At 38.4% G+C, this 16,620-nt stretch overlaps 1 protein-coding gene across 4 annotated transcripts in view; it reads right to left on the bottom strand.

Annotated features, from left to right (window-relative positions):
• ASXL2 (ASXL transcriptional regulator 2) overlaps window positions 1–16,620 on the bottom strand; it is an 87,264-nt gene that overhangs the window by 49,799 nt on the left and 20,845 nt on the right. For all 4 annotated transcript variants that reach the window (XM_059660368.1, XM_059660366.1, XM_059660367.1 and 1 more), the window contains one exon: window positions 1,584–1,692. In XM_059660368.1, coding sequence (XP_059516351.1) covers window positions 1,584–1,692 — 109 coding nt within the window. The remainder of the gene's footprint in view (window positions 1–1,583; window positions 1,693–16,620) is intronic.

Below are 16,620 nucleotides of genomic sequence, written 5' to 3'. Positions count from 1 at the left end.
CTTTACCCTTAAACATACCCTACCTAATTATCTTCCTAAATATGGATTTGATCATGCTATTGTCCTGAAAAAAACTCTGCCATCTTCTTAACACACATACTCACCTCTTCCCCATCCCTCTCAGGTTTTCAAGAGCCTCCAAAGTCTGATCATTACCTCACATTTACCCCACCCCTGACTCCTATCACTAGTCCACACACAGATTATGGCCTAACCACTCCAATTTACTCTACTTTCAAATCCATTCTGAATCCTTCTAGCTGTGCCTTTGCTTAAGCTATTCCCTTGTCCTGGAAGGCCCTCTTTACATTACTTATCTGCCAAAGTTCAACTCAAATCTTATAAGTTTAAAAAACTAAACAAACCAACACACAAAAACTTTCTAGATTCCTTTATTCAAAATTAATCTTTCTCTATATCATCACAATACTTTATAGTATAGTATACTTTATGTCACAGTTAAATTTTTTCAATGTACAATTATTTCAATAACTATGTGAACATCAAGAGCTCAGGGATCACCATTTATCCTTCTTTATTGTCTCTACAATGTCCAGCATGGAGTACGTTATTAACAATACGGAAAGTCTAGAACGCTAAAACCTAAAAGAAATGCAAACAACTCCATATGGTACTATAGCCCTGTAATCCCAGGAAGTTAACAAAGTGCATAAAAAGGAGGTATTATAGATCAATTAGATCTTTTTAATGTTAATGGGCGATGTACAACCACTGAACATACTATGATTATAGCATAAAGTTTAAGAGGTAAGAGGTATACACACATGAGCCAAGCCAAACTAATTAAATAAGCCAAATCAAAACTAACTGAAGTCTCCTGCTTTAGTTCCTGAGACTCCTTCCTCTGCAGACTTACAGCCTGCAGAGTGGAGTCATGTACAAAGAGCAAAGTGCCTGCCAGAGAGCGAAGCCAAAATAAAGTGGAAAGACCTGTTAACATCCCTGTTATCTTTGTTACCAATCCCTGATATCATTTGAGCTCCTGAATCAAGGTTGAGTTTCCCTAGAATTTTCAGTTATCTAAACTAATAAATTCTGTTTTACTCAAACTCATTCAGAAAAGGACACTGATAGGTCAAGGTCCCTTCTCAAGTGTAAGAATTAAAAATTACTAAGCCCGCTATAGTAAAAAGAACATGGGCTTGGAAACTCAGTCAGATCTGGGTTCTGATTCTGATGGTATTTGGCCAACAAGAAAATCCCATCTTTTGAACTTTGGCTTTCTCCATTATAATAATAACCATAACTCTAAATTGTAATGGAGAATTAAATGAGAAAGTACTACAAAGCATCAAGGCTGAATCACTCATTATGCAAATGTGATGCCCTTGAAAAAGTTTCTGAAAGACATTTTCATTTCATCCTTCCAAGATAATATTATCATAAACAATAAAAAATAAACTGATTTCTCTTCTCTGATCTACCTAGATGGTTAAAGAAAATATTTTGAATACAGGGCCAAAAATATTACCTCTTCAAAAACAGAATTCTGTCTCTATGACGCAAATTTTATATGTAGTCACTTCATGATTTACTTTTTAAATGACTCCAAAAATATTTACCTTCAAAGTATATACTCCCATTCTGCCTGGAACCTTATAGAAGATGCCCTCTTCACCTCGGGAGTTTGTGTGCAGCATTGCGTTCAGGCATGCAAGAGGGGAAGTCCCACTGCAGAAAACACACAATGATTAGTCTATCTCTGAATATCCAATGTAACACAGAATTAAGATAAAATTACCTGGTCAACACAAATTTAACATTAACACATTTTATAAAACTATAAAAAGTCCATCAATCTCTGAGAGGCTAGAACAGAGAAAATGGATGTGAGGCTCATTCTCATATTATCTAAACAAAAAATAATTCCTTAAGTTTCTTAATCCTCATCAGTATCTAACATATAAGCCAAGAAAAACTTATCTCATGAAAGTATCACAAATAATGTGTAAAGAGTCAATTATAACTCACTAAAGCTGAATTCTTTCTAAAAGACACTATTTCATTTAGCACAAACTTCACCATAACTGTCCAAAAGTAAAATAGAGGGGAAAAGAACACACACAGATTCAAATGAAAAATATTAATCTCCTTGCCAACTGCTGCACCAGACTAAATCTGAGTTGTGAAACAAACACATTTCCATGGTCTCCTGTATTTTTTCCCAATATAATTGACACATAGTTTCAGCTGTACATGATTCCATATATGTATATATTGTGCTGATCTCTTGTATTTGGACCTATTATGAGATCACTTAAAAGTAGGCTTTGGAATATTTCTCTTCTTTTTTTTTTTTTATAGGTATGTTTGAGAAATGTTTATTTCTTTTTTCTTTTTGAAATTTATTTTTATTTATTTTATTTTTCTATCACCATTTATCCTCTCTATGCTCCCTTCCATTTCCACCTATACCCCCGCCCTTTACCATGAGATCTCTTTTTCTATTTTGCTGTCCCTCCACCACCACCAGAGTTGTCTGCTTGCTCTCTATGAGTCGGTTTCTATTTTGCTTGGTAGTTCAGTTTGTTAATTAAATTCTATATATGAGTGAAATCATATGATACTTGTCTTTCTCTGACTGGCTTATTTCACTTAGCATAATGTTCTCCGGGTCCATCCATGCTGTCAAAGGGTAAATTTTTTTTCTTTTTTCAACAGAGTAGTATTCCATTGTGTAAATGTACCCAGCTTTGTCATCCACTTATCTATTAATGGATACTTGGACTGTTTCCAAATCTTGGCTATTGTAAATAACACTTCAATGAAAATAGGGGTACATATATTCTTTCGAATTAAGTGTTTGGGGTTTCTTTGGATAAATTCCCTCAAGTGGCATCGCTGGGTCTTAAGGCAGTTCCATTCATTCATTCATTCATTCATTCATTCATTCATTCCTTTAAATATATTTTTATTGACTTCAGAGAAGGAAGAGGGAGAGACAGAAATATCAATGATGAGTGAGAATAATTGATTGGCTACCTCCTGCACCTCCTCTCCCCCCTCCACACACACACACACACACGATGAGGTTGGAGCTGGCAATCTGGGCATGTGTCCTCACCAGGAATTGAACTGTAACCTCCTGTGGTTCATAGGTTGCCGCTCAACCACTGAGCCACACCTGGCCGGGCCCATTTTTAATTTTTTAAGGTAACTCCATACTGTTCTCCACAGTGGCTGCACCAATCTGCATTCCCACCAACAGTGCACGAGGATTCCCTTTTCTCCACATCCTCACCAACACTTGTTGTATGTTGACTTATTAATGATATCCATTCTGACAGGTGTGAGGTGATAGCTGATTGTGGTTTTAATTTGCGTTTCTCTGATGATTACTGACGTTGAGCATCTTTTCATATGTCTATTGGCCATCAGTATGTCCTCTTTGGAGAACTGTCTAGTCAGGTCTTTTGCCCATTTTTTAATTGAGTTGCTTATTGTTGTTTTTGGTGTTGAGTTTTATAAGTCCTTTATAAATTTTGGATATTAACCCCTTCTCAGATGTATCATTGGTGAATATGTTCTCCCATTCAGTGGGTTGTCTTTTCATTTTGTTGATGGTTTCCTTTGCTGTGCTAAAAACTCTTTAGTTTGATATAGTCCCATCTGTTTATTTTTTCGTTTTTTAATCCTCACCCCAAGATATTTTTCCATTGCTTTTTTAGAGAGAGTGGGAGAGAGAGGGAAAGACAGAGAAATATTGATGTGAGAGAAACACATCAATTGGTTGCCTCCTGCATGAGCCCTGACCAGGGCTGGGAAGGAGCCTGCAACCAGGCCACGTACCCCTTGACAAAAATCGAACCCGAGGCCCTTAGGTCCACAGGCTGATGCTCTGTCCACTGAACCAAACCGGCTAAAGTCCATGTGTTTATTTTTTCTTTTGTTTCCCTTGCCTCAAGAAATATATCAGAAAAAATATTGCTACGAGAAATGTCCCAGATTTTACTATGTTTTCTTTTAGGATTTTTATGATTTTGAGCCTAACATTTAAGTCTTTAATCCATTTTGAGTTTATTCTTGTGTGCAGTATAAGAAGAAAAAAACTAAAAGACATCCAAATTGGAAAGGAGGAAATAAAACTGTCATTATTTGCAGATAACATGGTACTATACATAGAAAATCCGAAAGACTCCACCAAAAAACTTCTAGATTTAATAAATGAACTCAGAAAAGTAGCAGGGTGCAAAATTAACATCCAGAAATTGATGGCATTTTTATACACTAATAATGAACTCTCAGAAATAGAAACTAAAAACAAACAAAGAAACAAAAATCCCATTTACCATTACAACAACAAAAAGATACCTAGGAATAAACTTAACCAAGGAGGTAAAAGACCTGTTCTTAGAAAACTACAGGATCGGACATTAAAAAAGAAATAGAAGATCCATCTGACAGCCCCCTTCAAACACTTTAAGACTCTTCATAAAACCCTGAAGTCTACTACTTTTCAAAATTTGGGTTTCTCATCACTGGCATTCCTTCCTGCAACCAATCTAAAGAAATTAATATAATGAACTTTTATAGTCCACCCTCATAATTCACCAGTGTCTTCTAATATTTATAACCCCCATTTCAAGCCTTTGATAAAGAACTTCATTGGTCTAACTTATTTAATCCTAGAGATATTTTCTCCTGCAATAGATTACCTTGCCTAATCTCTACTTTAATCCCAATCTCTTGTTCTTTTTTTTCTGTACTCCCTCCAATATAATAGCTTTGTCAAAACTAGGCCTTCATTAGCTTCCCTATCTCTGACTGAACTGCTATGCACTCTATATCCTTCAAAGCTCAACACCTTGAATTTCAATAGGGTTAAAGACTCAGACTTTCAAGATTAAAAGAAAAGTGGAGTCATCTAGTTCCCCTTACAGATGCTTGAATGCATTCTTTCAGGTCAACTTTAAATGTAAAAAGATAATAAACTTATAAGTCTCTTTCACTCACATGATACACTTACACATATACCTATACACACACACCCATTATCATTATCCACATACAAACTAAAAATTCAACACAGATAGCTTTAAAAGCTAGAACTGATTTTTATGGCATGCTTACCTGACAGCACACAGAACAAAACTGAACTCAATACACCTTTATGTTGGAAAATAGTGAGTTTAAGGATCACTAAATTAATAAATAGACTTAATAGGTTTTTGATTCACTAGAAATCTTTGTATTATTATAAACTCTTTCATTAAAACCTTTTCCTAGCTTTTCATTGAACTTACCACCTGCAATTCTTCTAAGAAGTCCACTTGGTTAACAACTAATCTACTTTTTAAAAAAACTAACAAACTGCCCTAACCGGTTTGGCTCAGTGGATAGAGCATCGGCCTGTGGACTCAAGCGTCCCGGGTTTGATTCCGGTCAAGGGCATGTACCTTGGTTGCGGGCACATCCCCAGTGGGAAGTGTGCAGGAGGCAGCTGATCGATGTTTCTCTCTCACCGCTGTTTCTAACTCTCTATCCCTCTCCCTTCCTCTCTGTAAAAAATCACTAAAATATATTTTAAAAAAAATAAAAAAGTAACATTAATATAGATTTTAAATTCAAAAAGTAGCATCTGACTCACCCACACTTTAAAGAATTAGTTTCTTCAAACTGTTTTCGTCCATAAACATACCATGAAACAAATGATAGTGAAACCATTGGAGAGAGAGAAAAGGGTATGAAGGGAAATTTTCAACAGGCATTTTTGGAAAAGCCCAATTGGGACCCCACAATGAGAGGTCTGTACTAATAGACCAGTGAAACACAACAAATAAGAGAGCAATCTAGAAATAGCCTGGAGAGGGAAGTCATAAAAAGAAACCGAAAAAACGTTCTTTGGAAAATTGCTTGTATACTCTCTCTGTCCTCTTAATACTTCACTGTAAATCTTCACTCATTCTCCCATTATTGTCTTTTTTTCCACTGTTATTTTTTAAAAAGCATAGTTTGCCTACTACCAGTAAGATGTGAGAAAAACTGTTTGGAAGAAATAAAGAGTCCAGTGATTATGTTTTATTTTAAAGGAAATATATGGAACAATAAGGTTCAATTTTTAGATAATCACAAACTCTAGTTTTAGAGAGTTTAGAGAACACCATAACTTTTCACCTAAAGTGAAATACAAAGCAGTTCAAGAACCTGCCGAAACCGGTTTGGCTCAGCGGATAGAGCGTCGGCCTGCGGACTAAAGGGTCCCAGGTTCGATTCCGGTCAAGGGCATGTACCTGGGTTGCGGGCACATCCCCAGTGGGAGATGTGCAGGAGGCGGCTGATCGATGTTTCTCTCCCATCGATGTTTCTAACTCTCTATCTCTCTCTCCTTTCCTCTCTGTAAAAAATCAATAAAATATATTAAAAAAAAAAAAAAAAAGAACCTTACCCAATGTCCTGATCCTACTCAAAAGTGAGGCAAGAGAAGCAGCACTTATGTTTCTGAGTCAGACAGATGAGGGTTCAAGTTTTATCTCTATTGGTTATGCAATTCCTCACTGCTTCAATGTCTTTATCTATGAAATAAAGACTTCAGATGGTTTCTTTAAGTTAAATAGATCATATGCATAAAGTACCTGAATCCTGCCCCAGTCCATAACCATTTCCATGATTAGTTCACTAAAAGCATCTTGCATTACAATCTTTATAAGAAACTTATACGAATAAGACATAAAAAGAAAAAATAGACTTTAAGAGAAATATAATGCTCCTAAAAGGTCACCTTGTAACTACTGCATATAAAGAAATATTAACTGCCTGTATTCCAACTGATCAAGATGCTAACATTTCTTAACTGGATGGGTCAAGTTCCTAAAAACCACATGTCTCTGAACTAAAGAGGTGTAGACGGTTGTATATGAGGACACACTATTTGGGCTGAAAGAAGTATTGGTGTGGAAAACAAAAATAAAATGTGTCAATATAAGCTATGTACATAGTTCTGAAATAAAGAGCTGGAGAGAGAATAGAATTTAACAGATTTAAATACATCAAAAATTAAGACTTTGTTGAGATCTTATATCGTTGCCCTATTTGGTATTTCTTGTTCATTTAGCAATAGTTTATACATCTAACAGCAAAGCTATTTATTCCAATTATGTTCTATGTCTGAATAATAGCTGTCAGTCTTGACATAGCCACTTACGTCAATATTCAGAGCTTTTAAGGAGTCAATTGATCCTTTAATTTTACCAATTTCTGGCATTTTCCAACTCATAGAAGTAACTTAAGAGTTACAGTAAAGCTTATATAATTAAATGGCTTTGATTGAGGGAATTATCTTACCTCAAGCAGTAAAAATAAAGACAAAAATAGGAGAAGCAAGGTAACACCAGCAAGTGGGATCTGATCACAAGAAGCAGCCCAGCCCAGGAAGCCTCCTCTGTCCTTGTGGACCTGGGACTACCAGCCCCCAAAATGCTAAGCAACCCCGTGCACAGCAGGGGTCCTGTCACAAGCACCTGACTCAGGAAGCCTCTCTGTCCCCATAGGCTGGAGACTCCCTTTTCCCCACATCTAGAGGCATAAGGCAGCCAACTCCGCCCCCCTCAGAAAGCAACTGCAAAGATCATTGGGAGCCTCTGTGTCACCAAATAAAACAAGACCACAGTCTACCTTAAGAGTCCAGGACTGACAGGGTAAACCTGAGCAGTGTGAACTCCTGCTTAAATAAAAGATTTATACTTAATAGGACCCAACATCTCATAACACAATAGCTAAAATATCCAAGATTCAATAAAAATAATGGTCACCCATCATACTAAGAACCAGGAAAAATCACAGCCTAAATGAGAAAAGATAATCAACTGATGCCAACAGTGAGACAGATGTTGAGATTATAAGATAAGAATTTTAAAACAGCTGTCATAAAAATGTTTCCATAAACACTTATACATTCTCTTGAAACAGCAAATATAAGCAAAGAAATAGAAGCTATAAACAAACAGAATTATGGAACTGAAAAGTATAAGAAATGTAAAAACTTGCTAGATGAAAAAAACACACACAAAACTGGCGAGATGGGCTCAATAGTAGAATGGAGATAACAAAATAGAATCAATGACCTTGAGGACAGATCCATAAAATTTACCAGTGTGAACAACTGAGAGAAAGTAACACTGAAAAAAATGAACAGAAACTCAGGGAGTTGTTGGATAATAATAGATGATTCAAAGTTTATATCATCAGAGTCCGAGAAGGAAAGGAGAAAAAAGATTTAAAGAATTAATGGCTGAAAACTTCTTTTATTTAGTGAAAAAGAAACCTACATATTCAAGAAACTCAGGGAATCTAAATAGGATAAACTCAATAAAGTCCACACACCAAGACACATCATAATTACACTTCTAAACACTAAATAAAAATTTTTTTAAATCTTAAAAGTAGAAAGAAAAAAACACATTGCCTACAGGGAAACACTAATTCAAATGACGGCAAATTTCTCATCTGAAACCACAGAGACCATAAGGAAGTGGCGTAACATTTATAAGTGCTGAACAAAAGCAAATGTTATCTCACACATTTCCAATATCATAAGTATTTTCATTAATCTGCAGGATACTAGATATTCCAATGCTAGTAAGTCAAATGATAATTTTAATAAAATTAAATATAAATTGAGTTGCTAAAATTATGACAAATAATGCCTATAAACTGCAAGAACAAAAAAGTACATATAATAAAACATTTACATTGTAATATCACTCTAAATTTCTAGACTAATTATATCAATTTATAAAGTAAAAATCATGCATCCAAAGGTAAGTTCAATTAAACTTGTAAAAGAGTGCTTTATAGTTATATAATAATTCTTTAGAATAAAATAATACTTCTTACCTTCTGGAGTTGGAATGCACCCCAAGAAAATGAAAGGAGGGAAAAAAAGAGCTTTTAATTTCTCTTTATAAAGCAACAATAAAGCCAAAATATAAACTCTCCCTTCCCCTCCCAGCATTGTCCACAATTTTTCAAATTAGCATCCTCCCCCAGCTCCGCTACATAAAACATTAATTTCTTTTTCAGAATTTACCTTAGACCAAAATATCACTGTGTCTAACAATATACAATTAAATTCAGCTATATAGCCTACACCACTTCAGATAACAGTTGCAGTACTTTATTTATGTGGCAGAATAAAACTATTACAATAATTTACACTTAAATGTGGGTATAATGAATATTCCCCATTCTTTAATATTCTTCCCATGCATTTCAATTTCCAAGGAGCCATCATAAAGCCATCAGCTATGGACCCTAAGGTTTAGTACCTTCCCTTTGATGCATAATGGAACTCACTGTGAAGCTCAAAAACAATGAATAGGAATATTTTCTGCCAATACCCCAGCATTTTGGTTTTTTTGATGTTGCTTATTAATCCTTTCGACACCCTTACAAGGTCTGTGGGCTTGAAAGCAGATTGCAACTAGCAGGTAAAGAAAATGCAAGCTAAACTCAAAGGTATCTAAGCCAACCTTACATAAATATGGTACCAATTTCATAATGTTCTTCATTCTTAAACTGAGCTCTTTCTAATGAAATCACCTCAAGGCAATTTAGCTTGGCAAATAGTCAAATTATCTGCTTTGGGGGAATAATAATTTCCCCCAAAGCAGATCATTTGAGAATGTTGACTTTATTGTCCTTGCTGTATAATTTTACATAAGAAGAGGTGGGGGAAAGTTAGGTGATGGGATTAGTTATTGGTGTAAGTTGGGCTAATACATACTTAAATACCATGTGAGAGAGATTATTTTGTTCACAAGTAAATGTATTAATAGTAATACAATGTGCAATGGGGACTCCTCCAAAAAAGTAAATTTCAATCTGGCAAATGTTTATTGAGTATGATCTTTGCTAGATGGTTCCCAGAGTTCTTTACAATTCCAACTTGTTTGGGATACAAGACTGAAACACATAAGAAGAATTCCTTGTTAGGTAACAATTTTGAGCTCTGCATGACAACAATATAAAGATTTATTTAAAAGCTGTTAAGGAGTCCAGCCACATGGCTCAGTGGTTGAGTGAAGACCTATGAAACAGAAGGTCACAGTTCGATTCCTGGTCAGGGCACATGCCCAAGTTGTGGGCTTGATCCCCAGTATGGAGCGTGCAGGAGGCAGCCGATCAGTGATTCTCTCTCATCACTGATGTTTCTGTCTCTCTCTCCCTCTCCCTTCTTCCCTGATATCAATAAAAATGTATTTTAAAAAATAATAAAAATAAAAGCTGTTAGGGTAAGTTCTTAAATGTACTGCCTGTTTCAGAAGCTAAGTTGTTAGTAAAATGGCTGTAGTTTAAATTTCAAATTATTCCAGAAAGTAATTTACAATTAGAAAGCAACTAACCTAATACTGTTATATGTCAGCACATAATATAGAATTGATTTGAAAAATAATAGAGCACATATGCTAATCACAATGGTAGAGGGAACTATGGATATAGAGGTGGTATGATATACTGAAAAGAGCAAAACCAGAAGCAGTAAGCCTCCGTGTCTAGTTTCACTGACCTAGCTGTACAACCCTAGCCAGGTCTCAATCTCTATGGGCCTTAATTCTTCAATAATAAAATGAGACATAACCATAATATCCCAATTATCTTTTCCAGCTATAAAATTTCATGACTAAATTATGTGGTTTGAAAAAGGGGTTGCAGAAGGAGGAAAGGAAGAGGAATGTAACAGAGATTACCCACTTGGGGAATAGTGTTAATCAGGGGCATCATACTGTACTGTAACTAAACTTCATTTACAAGGAATGCATGGCCAAGTCATCTGCTTATTCCCAAATCTGTCAGTACTACTATATAAATAGCACTTATTTCTTCCTTTCCAGGTCTTTTTCCATAAAGAACCAATGCTTTTAAATAGTTCTCAACTTCTTTCAGAGGTAACAAGTGATGATCACCTAATTTAAAAGCTAAGCCGTTAGCCCTGGCCAGTGTTCCAGTGGTTAGAGCACCACAGTTCGATTCCCAGTCAAGGGCATGTACCTGGGTTGCAGGTTGATCCCCAGTCCTTGTAGGGGCGCATGCAGAAGGCAGCCAATTGATGTTTTTCTCTCACTCCCTCTCTTTCTCTGCCCCTTCTTTCCTCTTTCCCTCCCACTCTCTCTAAAGATCAATGAGAAAAAAATTTTCTTTGGGTGAGGATTAACAAAAAAATTAAAATTAAGTAAAAGCTAGGCAGTTGGCTACACTCATTAACTACATTCTAACTTATTGTTCCTCACCAATCTTATGGTGTAAAATATTCAAATTCATGACTCACCAAAATTACTAATTATTATGTGTCATGAACCCGGGGACCACTCATGAATGGTCTAATTCAGAAAATACTCAATCTGCAGATGATGAATTCATGAACACTAGAATCTTCCTAATTGCATTTTCCTCTTCTACTCATGAAAGATAAGAAACACTTTAATAAGAGAATAGGATCTCGGGAAATGAATACTCTTCTTTCGCTTCTTTCCTCAAAACTCTCTGTTAGCTGTTAATAATAAGGATCAAGATTATATAGCTAATAGGACGAGCAAAGCAAGTTAAGACTCCAGTGGGAGAAGCATTAAAAGCAATGGCTACTTTAGAAGGAAGGCCTGCAAGTGTACACACTTAATGCTGTAAAAACACATGTATAAACATTAATGGCAGCCACAGCTGATGGAGGGAAGAAACCTGCTGTACAACAGTCTAAGAGGAGAAGTAGTAATGAGCTGTTGAGACCAGTAAATGGTGAGCAGGAACAGTCCCAAAGTATAAATAGGCACTTTGATCTATGTACTATTCTATGTATATGTTTAATCAATATTATGTATGCTTAATGTCTATATTTAGTTGCTCTTTTCTGATAATAATCCAAAATATCCAAATTGCACACAAATAGTTTCTTGAGTTCTTAACTATTAGATACATACTGGAATGTTGGAAGAACTATTTATAATTTATACTGGACAATGCACACTTTTTAGTCTGGAATTTTCCAAAAGTAAACATTTATATTTAAAAAACTGTTTTCCGTACCTGACTTATAAACTTAGGCTGTAACATAAGTCAAAGTATCTTATCACAAAAGAAAAAGGATATTTAAATTCTGTAACACACTAGGAACTATTTACTCATCAACATCCAAAACAAATTAAGCAAGATTCTTCAAAATGCGAAAGCAGACAAAAACTACAAAGGGAGCCCTGACTGGTCTGGCTCAGTGGATGGATCGTCGGCCTGCGGACTGAAAAGTCCCAGGTTCAATTCCGGTCAAGGGCATGTACCTTGGTTGCGGTCACATCCCCAGTAGGAGGTGTGCAGAAGGCAGCTGATTGATGTTTCTCTCCCATCGATGTTTCTAACTCTATCCCTCTCCCTTCCTCTCTGTAAAAAATCAATACAATATATTAAAAAAATAAAACTACAAAGGGAAAAAGAGTTGAAATCCATGTATTAAGGACTGGGAAATAAAAATAAAACTGTAAAAAAATAGCACATCTTCAATAAGCACAGTATCCATTTCATTCTATAACCTGTCTAAAAACTTTGAAGATTATAAGATTACCATTTGACATATCACAGCAACAAGAGAATAAGTTATAACTACATTTGAATGTGATCTTCCAACTTATATTTCGTATGTTAATAAGTAGGTTTTCAATATCAGTTATATGCCAAGGACTATGGGGGAGGGGAGAGGCAGGGCGGGGCAGGAAAAGCAAACAGTGTCACTGCCCTAATGGAGCTAGCTTAAACTATACAGAAGCTACATAATATCACAAAAATATGTAATTTTAAACCTTAAGTGCCATGAAGAAATAACACAGAACACTATAATAAACTAAAAAAGGAAAATGTAATCTAGACCAGAAAGTCAAAGTTTTCTGAAAAAGACATTCAAACTGACACCTGAAAAATAAATAAGTTAAAGTTAAGTGAGGGAAAGCACATTCCTCGCTAAAGCATCAGCAGGTATCAAGGCTGCAGTGGGCAGCAAATTGCCTACATATTTGGGAACTGACAAGCCAAAACCGGCATTTAAAGCTATGAGAATGGACAAAAGTACACGTTAAGTTGGAGAGAAGGTAATGAGAAAAAGAGAGAAGAAAAACTTAGAGAGGAAGGAAAGCAGGAATGTTTGTGGTCACTTCAGGCAACAAAACAGTTTCAAGAAGGAAGCAGTAGTCAGCTGTGATAAATAATGCCGACAAGAGAGGTGAGAACTAAAAGTCCCAAGGAGTTGGCAAAATATAAGTCACTGATGACTTAAAAAGAACTGTGTTGTGGTCACGTAACTGCACCACCATATAAGTTCTTCCTTCTGTTCTTTTTTTTATTTACTTTCTTTACTTATTTACTGTTCTTGCCTACTCCCTGGAAATGATAATGACAAGTTTAAAGTCACAGAGCCTTACTATGTTAGAGCTGGATGAACCTGCAATTGGCATTTTGACCTAAAGGGCTGGTGAAGTCTGATCTTTACATACCAGATTTCCTGACCGATTTCCCCAGTGTGCATCATCAAGTCTAATTTTATGAAAAGAAATGAAATCACTAGCTCATCCCATTCTATAAGACCCAATAGTGTTAAAAACGGATATTAGAATACCTTAACTTAATTCATTCCTTAGTCACAATAATCACTTATCCTCTTCTCCTATAGCCTTATACAAATTGATGTGTGATTAAATGGGTATGGTGCTTTAACTTTAATCTAATATGCCTAATTCAAATAACAACTTAAAATTATATCATTATATCATTGATACATTTTAAAATAATTTACAAAAAATACGTTTAAGAGCTAACATATTTCAAATACATTTTAATGTTTTAATTTACAAATGTTCACACAATTTTTCAGGGGCATACATAATATAAAGCAAGTTATACTAATTTATACTTCATTGTTTTATATTAATAAAGAAAACTTATTTTACTCCCAACCTACTGACATCTGGCCACAAGTCAAAAGTTTTTAACTTCATTAGCAAAGAAAGGTAATAAAAAAAATCTCAAATTGAATTTCATGGTAAAAAAAAGAAAATGAGAATGAAAATCTACAATATTTTGTTGTTTATTTACAAGTGTATCAGCATAACTCACTATTTCTCAATAGGAATACTACTGGCATTTGAGGTGAACAATTTTTCAATGGAAGACATTTAGCATCCCTGTTACTTTCTAGTCATTGTGGCAATCAAAAACAGCTCCCCTCCCCCCAAAAAAAGAGCTCCCCAAAATTCTGAACACGTTCCCTAAGGGTGTTAAATAATACGGCCTCCCATCGAGAACAACTAGTAGCAGTTTTAAAGCACGAGCTTTTCTATCTCAATGAAAATATCTCTAATGCAGACTCCCAGATTTCTGCCTTAACCTACAAATTATGTTGAACATAATATTAACATTTTTTTATGACAAGGGGTCTTAATTATGGACAGTGACTATTATATGCTATCCTATCTATATTAGAAAAAAGCCCATGGCCATAACGCCATAACGCCCAATGACTGGTCACCAGGATGTGCATGGAGCACCTCTTGGTCCCTTCCTCCCTCGCCCGTGAGTTGCTTGCGGTGGTGGGGTGGGGCTCATGGTTCACACAGCACAGCCCACAGGCTCCGGCGATCGCAGCAAGGCTGGCGGCAAGGCGTGTGCGGGTGGGCGGGGCTGCGAGGGCATGGGTGGGGTGCACGAGGGTGCGCGGGGCTGCCAGCATGGTGATGCGTGCGAGTGGGCAGAGCCGCGCAATTTCGCGCACTGGGCTTCTAGTATATAATAAAAGTCTAATATGCAAATTGTCCCCTTGACCAGAGTTCCGCTGGAAGTTCAACCGCTCGACCAGTCGCTATGACGCACACTGACCACCAGGGGGCAGGTGTTCCAACTGACAGGTTAGCTTGCTGCAGGTGCTAATGCGCTGGACTGGAAAGTGAGGTGTGAGGTGAGAGCTGTCAGGAAGCTCCCAGGGTTTGGCCCAAGCCTCGGGCGAGAAGGGCGGGGGCAGGAGCCAGGAGGGTCCCAGTGGCGCGGGAGGCTGGCATGGTCATTAGCAGCCTGTGGTGTTCTCAGTGAACAACTTATAATCTTCTGAGATGCTTCTTTTTATTTGTTAAGTTTCACTAGCTACTCCAGGAGAGTGGATAGCACCATTACCGGGGGACGGGCCAGACGCGCCTTGGCCTCGGAATCCCAGGGACGCAGCAGTGTGGGTGGCAGGGCTGAGTCGGAGAAACCAAGTCAAAAATTTGAAAGGAAGCAGGAAGCAGTAAGGGGCAGAGGGTGACAGCTGCGCAGGTGCCTAGAAAAGCTGCTGGGTGGGGGCAGCCGAGGAGCCCGATGCCTCTCCCAGGGGACAGGCTCCACGTCCCTCCCTCTCCCCCCTTAACCCCCCATGACCCGTCACCTCAGCTCTCCTCCAAGGCCCCACCTGGGCTCGCCCTGCATAACCCCAGCCCGCCCCACACAGCCCTGCCCTGCACAACCCCACCCCGCCCCACACAGCCCTGCCCTACACAACCCCAGCCCACCCCACACAGCCCTGCCCTGCACAACCCCACCCCACCCCACACAGCCCTGCCCTGCATAACCCCAGCCCGCCCCACACAGCCCTGCCCTGCACAACCCCACCCCGCCCCACACAGCCCTGCCCTGCACAACCCCACCCCGCCCCACACAGCCCTGCCCTGCACAACCCCACCCTGTCCCATACAGCCCTGCCCTGCACAGCCTCACCCCCACCCCACCCCACAGAGCCTTTGGGGAGCTCCGCCCCCGGAGGAGAAAGGGGGAGGCTGCAGATAAAAGGTCATAGGAAGGGGGGGCAGAGCAGGGCCCACCAAGTTAGATGGAGGGGAGGGAGGGAGAGACCCCACAGGCCTGGGGACAGAGATGGGCAGGGAAGGAGGGCCGTGCAGAAACATCGCCCTTGGTTGAAGGAGAAATCCTGACCCCATTTTACAGACCCAGCAGTGTGTGTGGGGGGGGAGGGGGGGTGGCGAAGACAGAAGAGGGTGTGAGGGGACTGGATGGATGGAGAGCAGCGACGTTTAATTCATGGCCTATTTATTTTTATTTTTGTTAATATATTTTTATTGATTCCAGAGAGGAAAGCAGAGAGAGCGGGAGACAGAAACATCAATGATGAGAATCGATCTGCTGCCTCCTACATGTCGCCTACTGGGGATTGAGCCCACAACCCAGGAATGTGCCCGTGACCAGAATCAAAACCAGGACCCTTCAGTCAGCAGGCCGGGGCTCTATCCACTGAACCAAACCATCTAGGGTGATCGATGGCCTATTTAAAACTGCTGCAGTAGGCTGAGCAGGGGTCTTACCACGATGGTGTTACCTGATAATGAGGGTGTCTCTCCTTATGTTGGGGTAATCAGAACTGCAGCGAAGTAAAGACACACCCATGGAGCCTGCAAAGGGTTTCCACGCACACGATGCAATGCAATTTACTTTGTGTGGCAACTGAAGAGGGTGAGCAGAGCCTAGGAAGGACATGAGGTCTCCAAGACCAGGGGCTGGAGGGAAAGTGCGTGCTGAGCATTCCGCATTGTGAGTTACAATCTATATATATGAAAGCCTAATATGCTAAGTGTCTGACCAAGCAGT

Source organism: Myotis daubentonii, chromosome 12 (genome assembly GCF_963259705.1).
Source record: "Myotis daubentonii chromosome 12, mMyoDau2.1, whole genome shotgun sequence".
Lineage (NCBI taxonomy): Eukaryota > Metazoa > Chordata > Mammalia > Chiroptera > Vespertilionidae > Myotis > Myotis daubentonii.
This window is presented reverse-complemented; position numbering and strand designations above follow the sequence as displayed.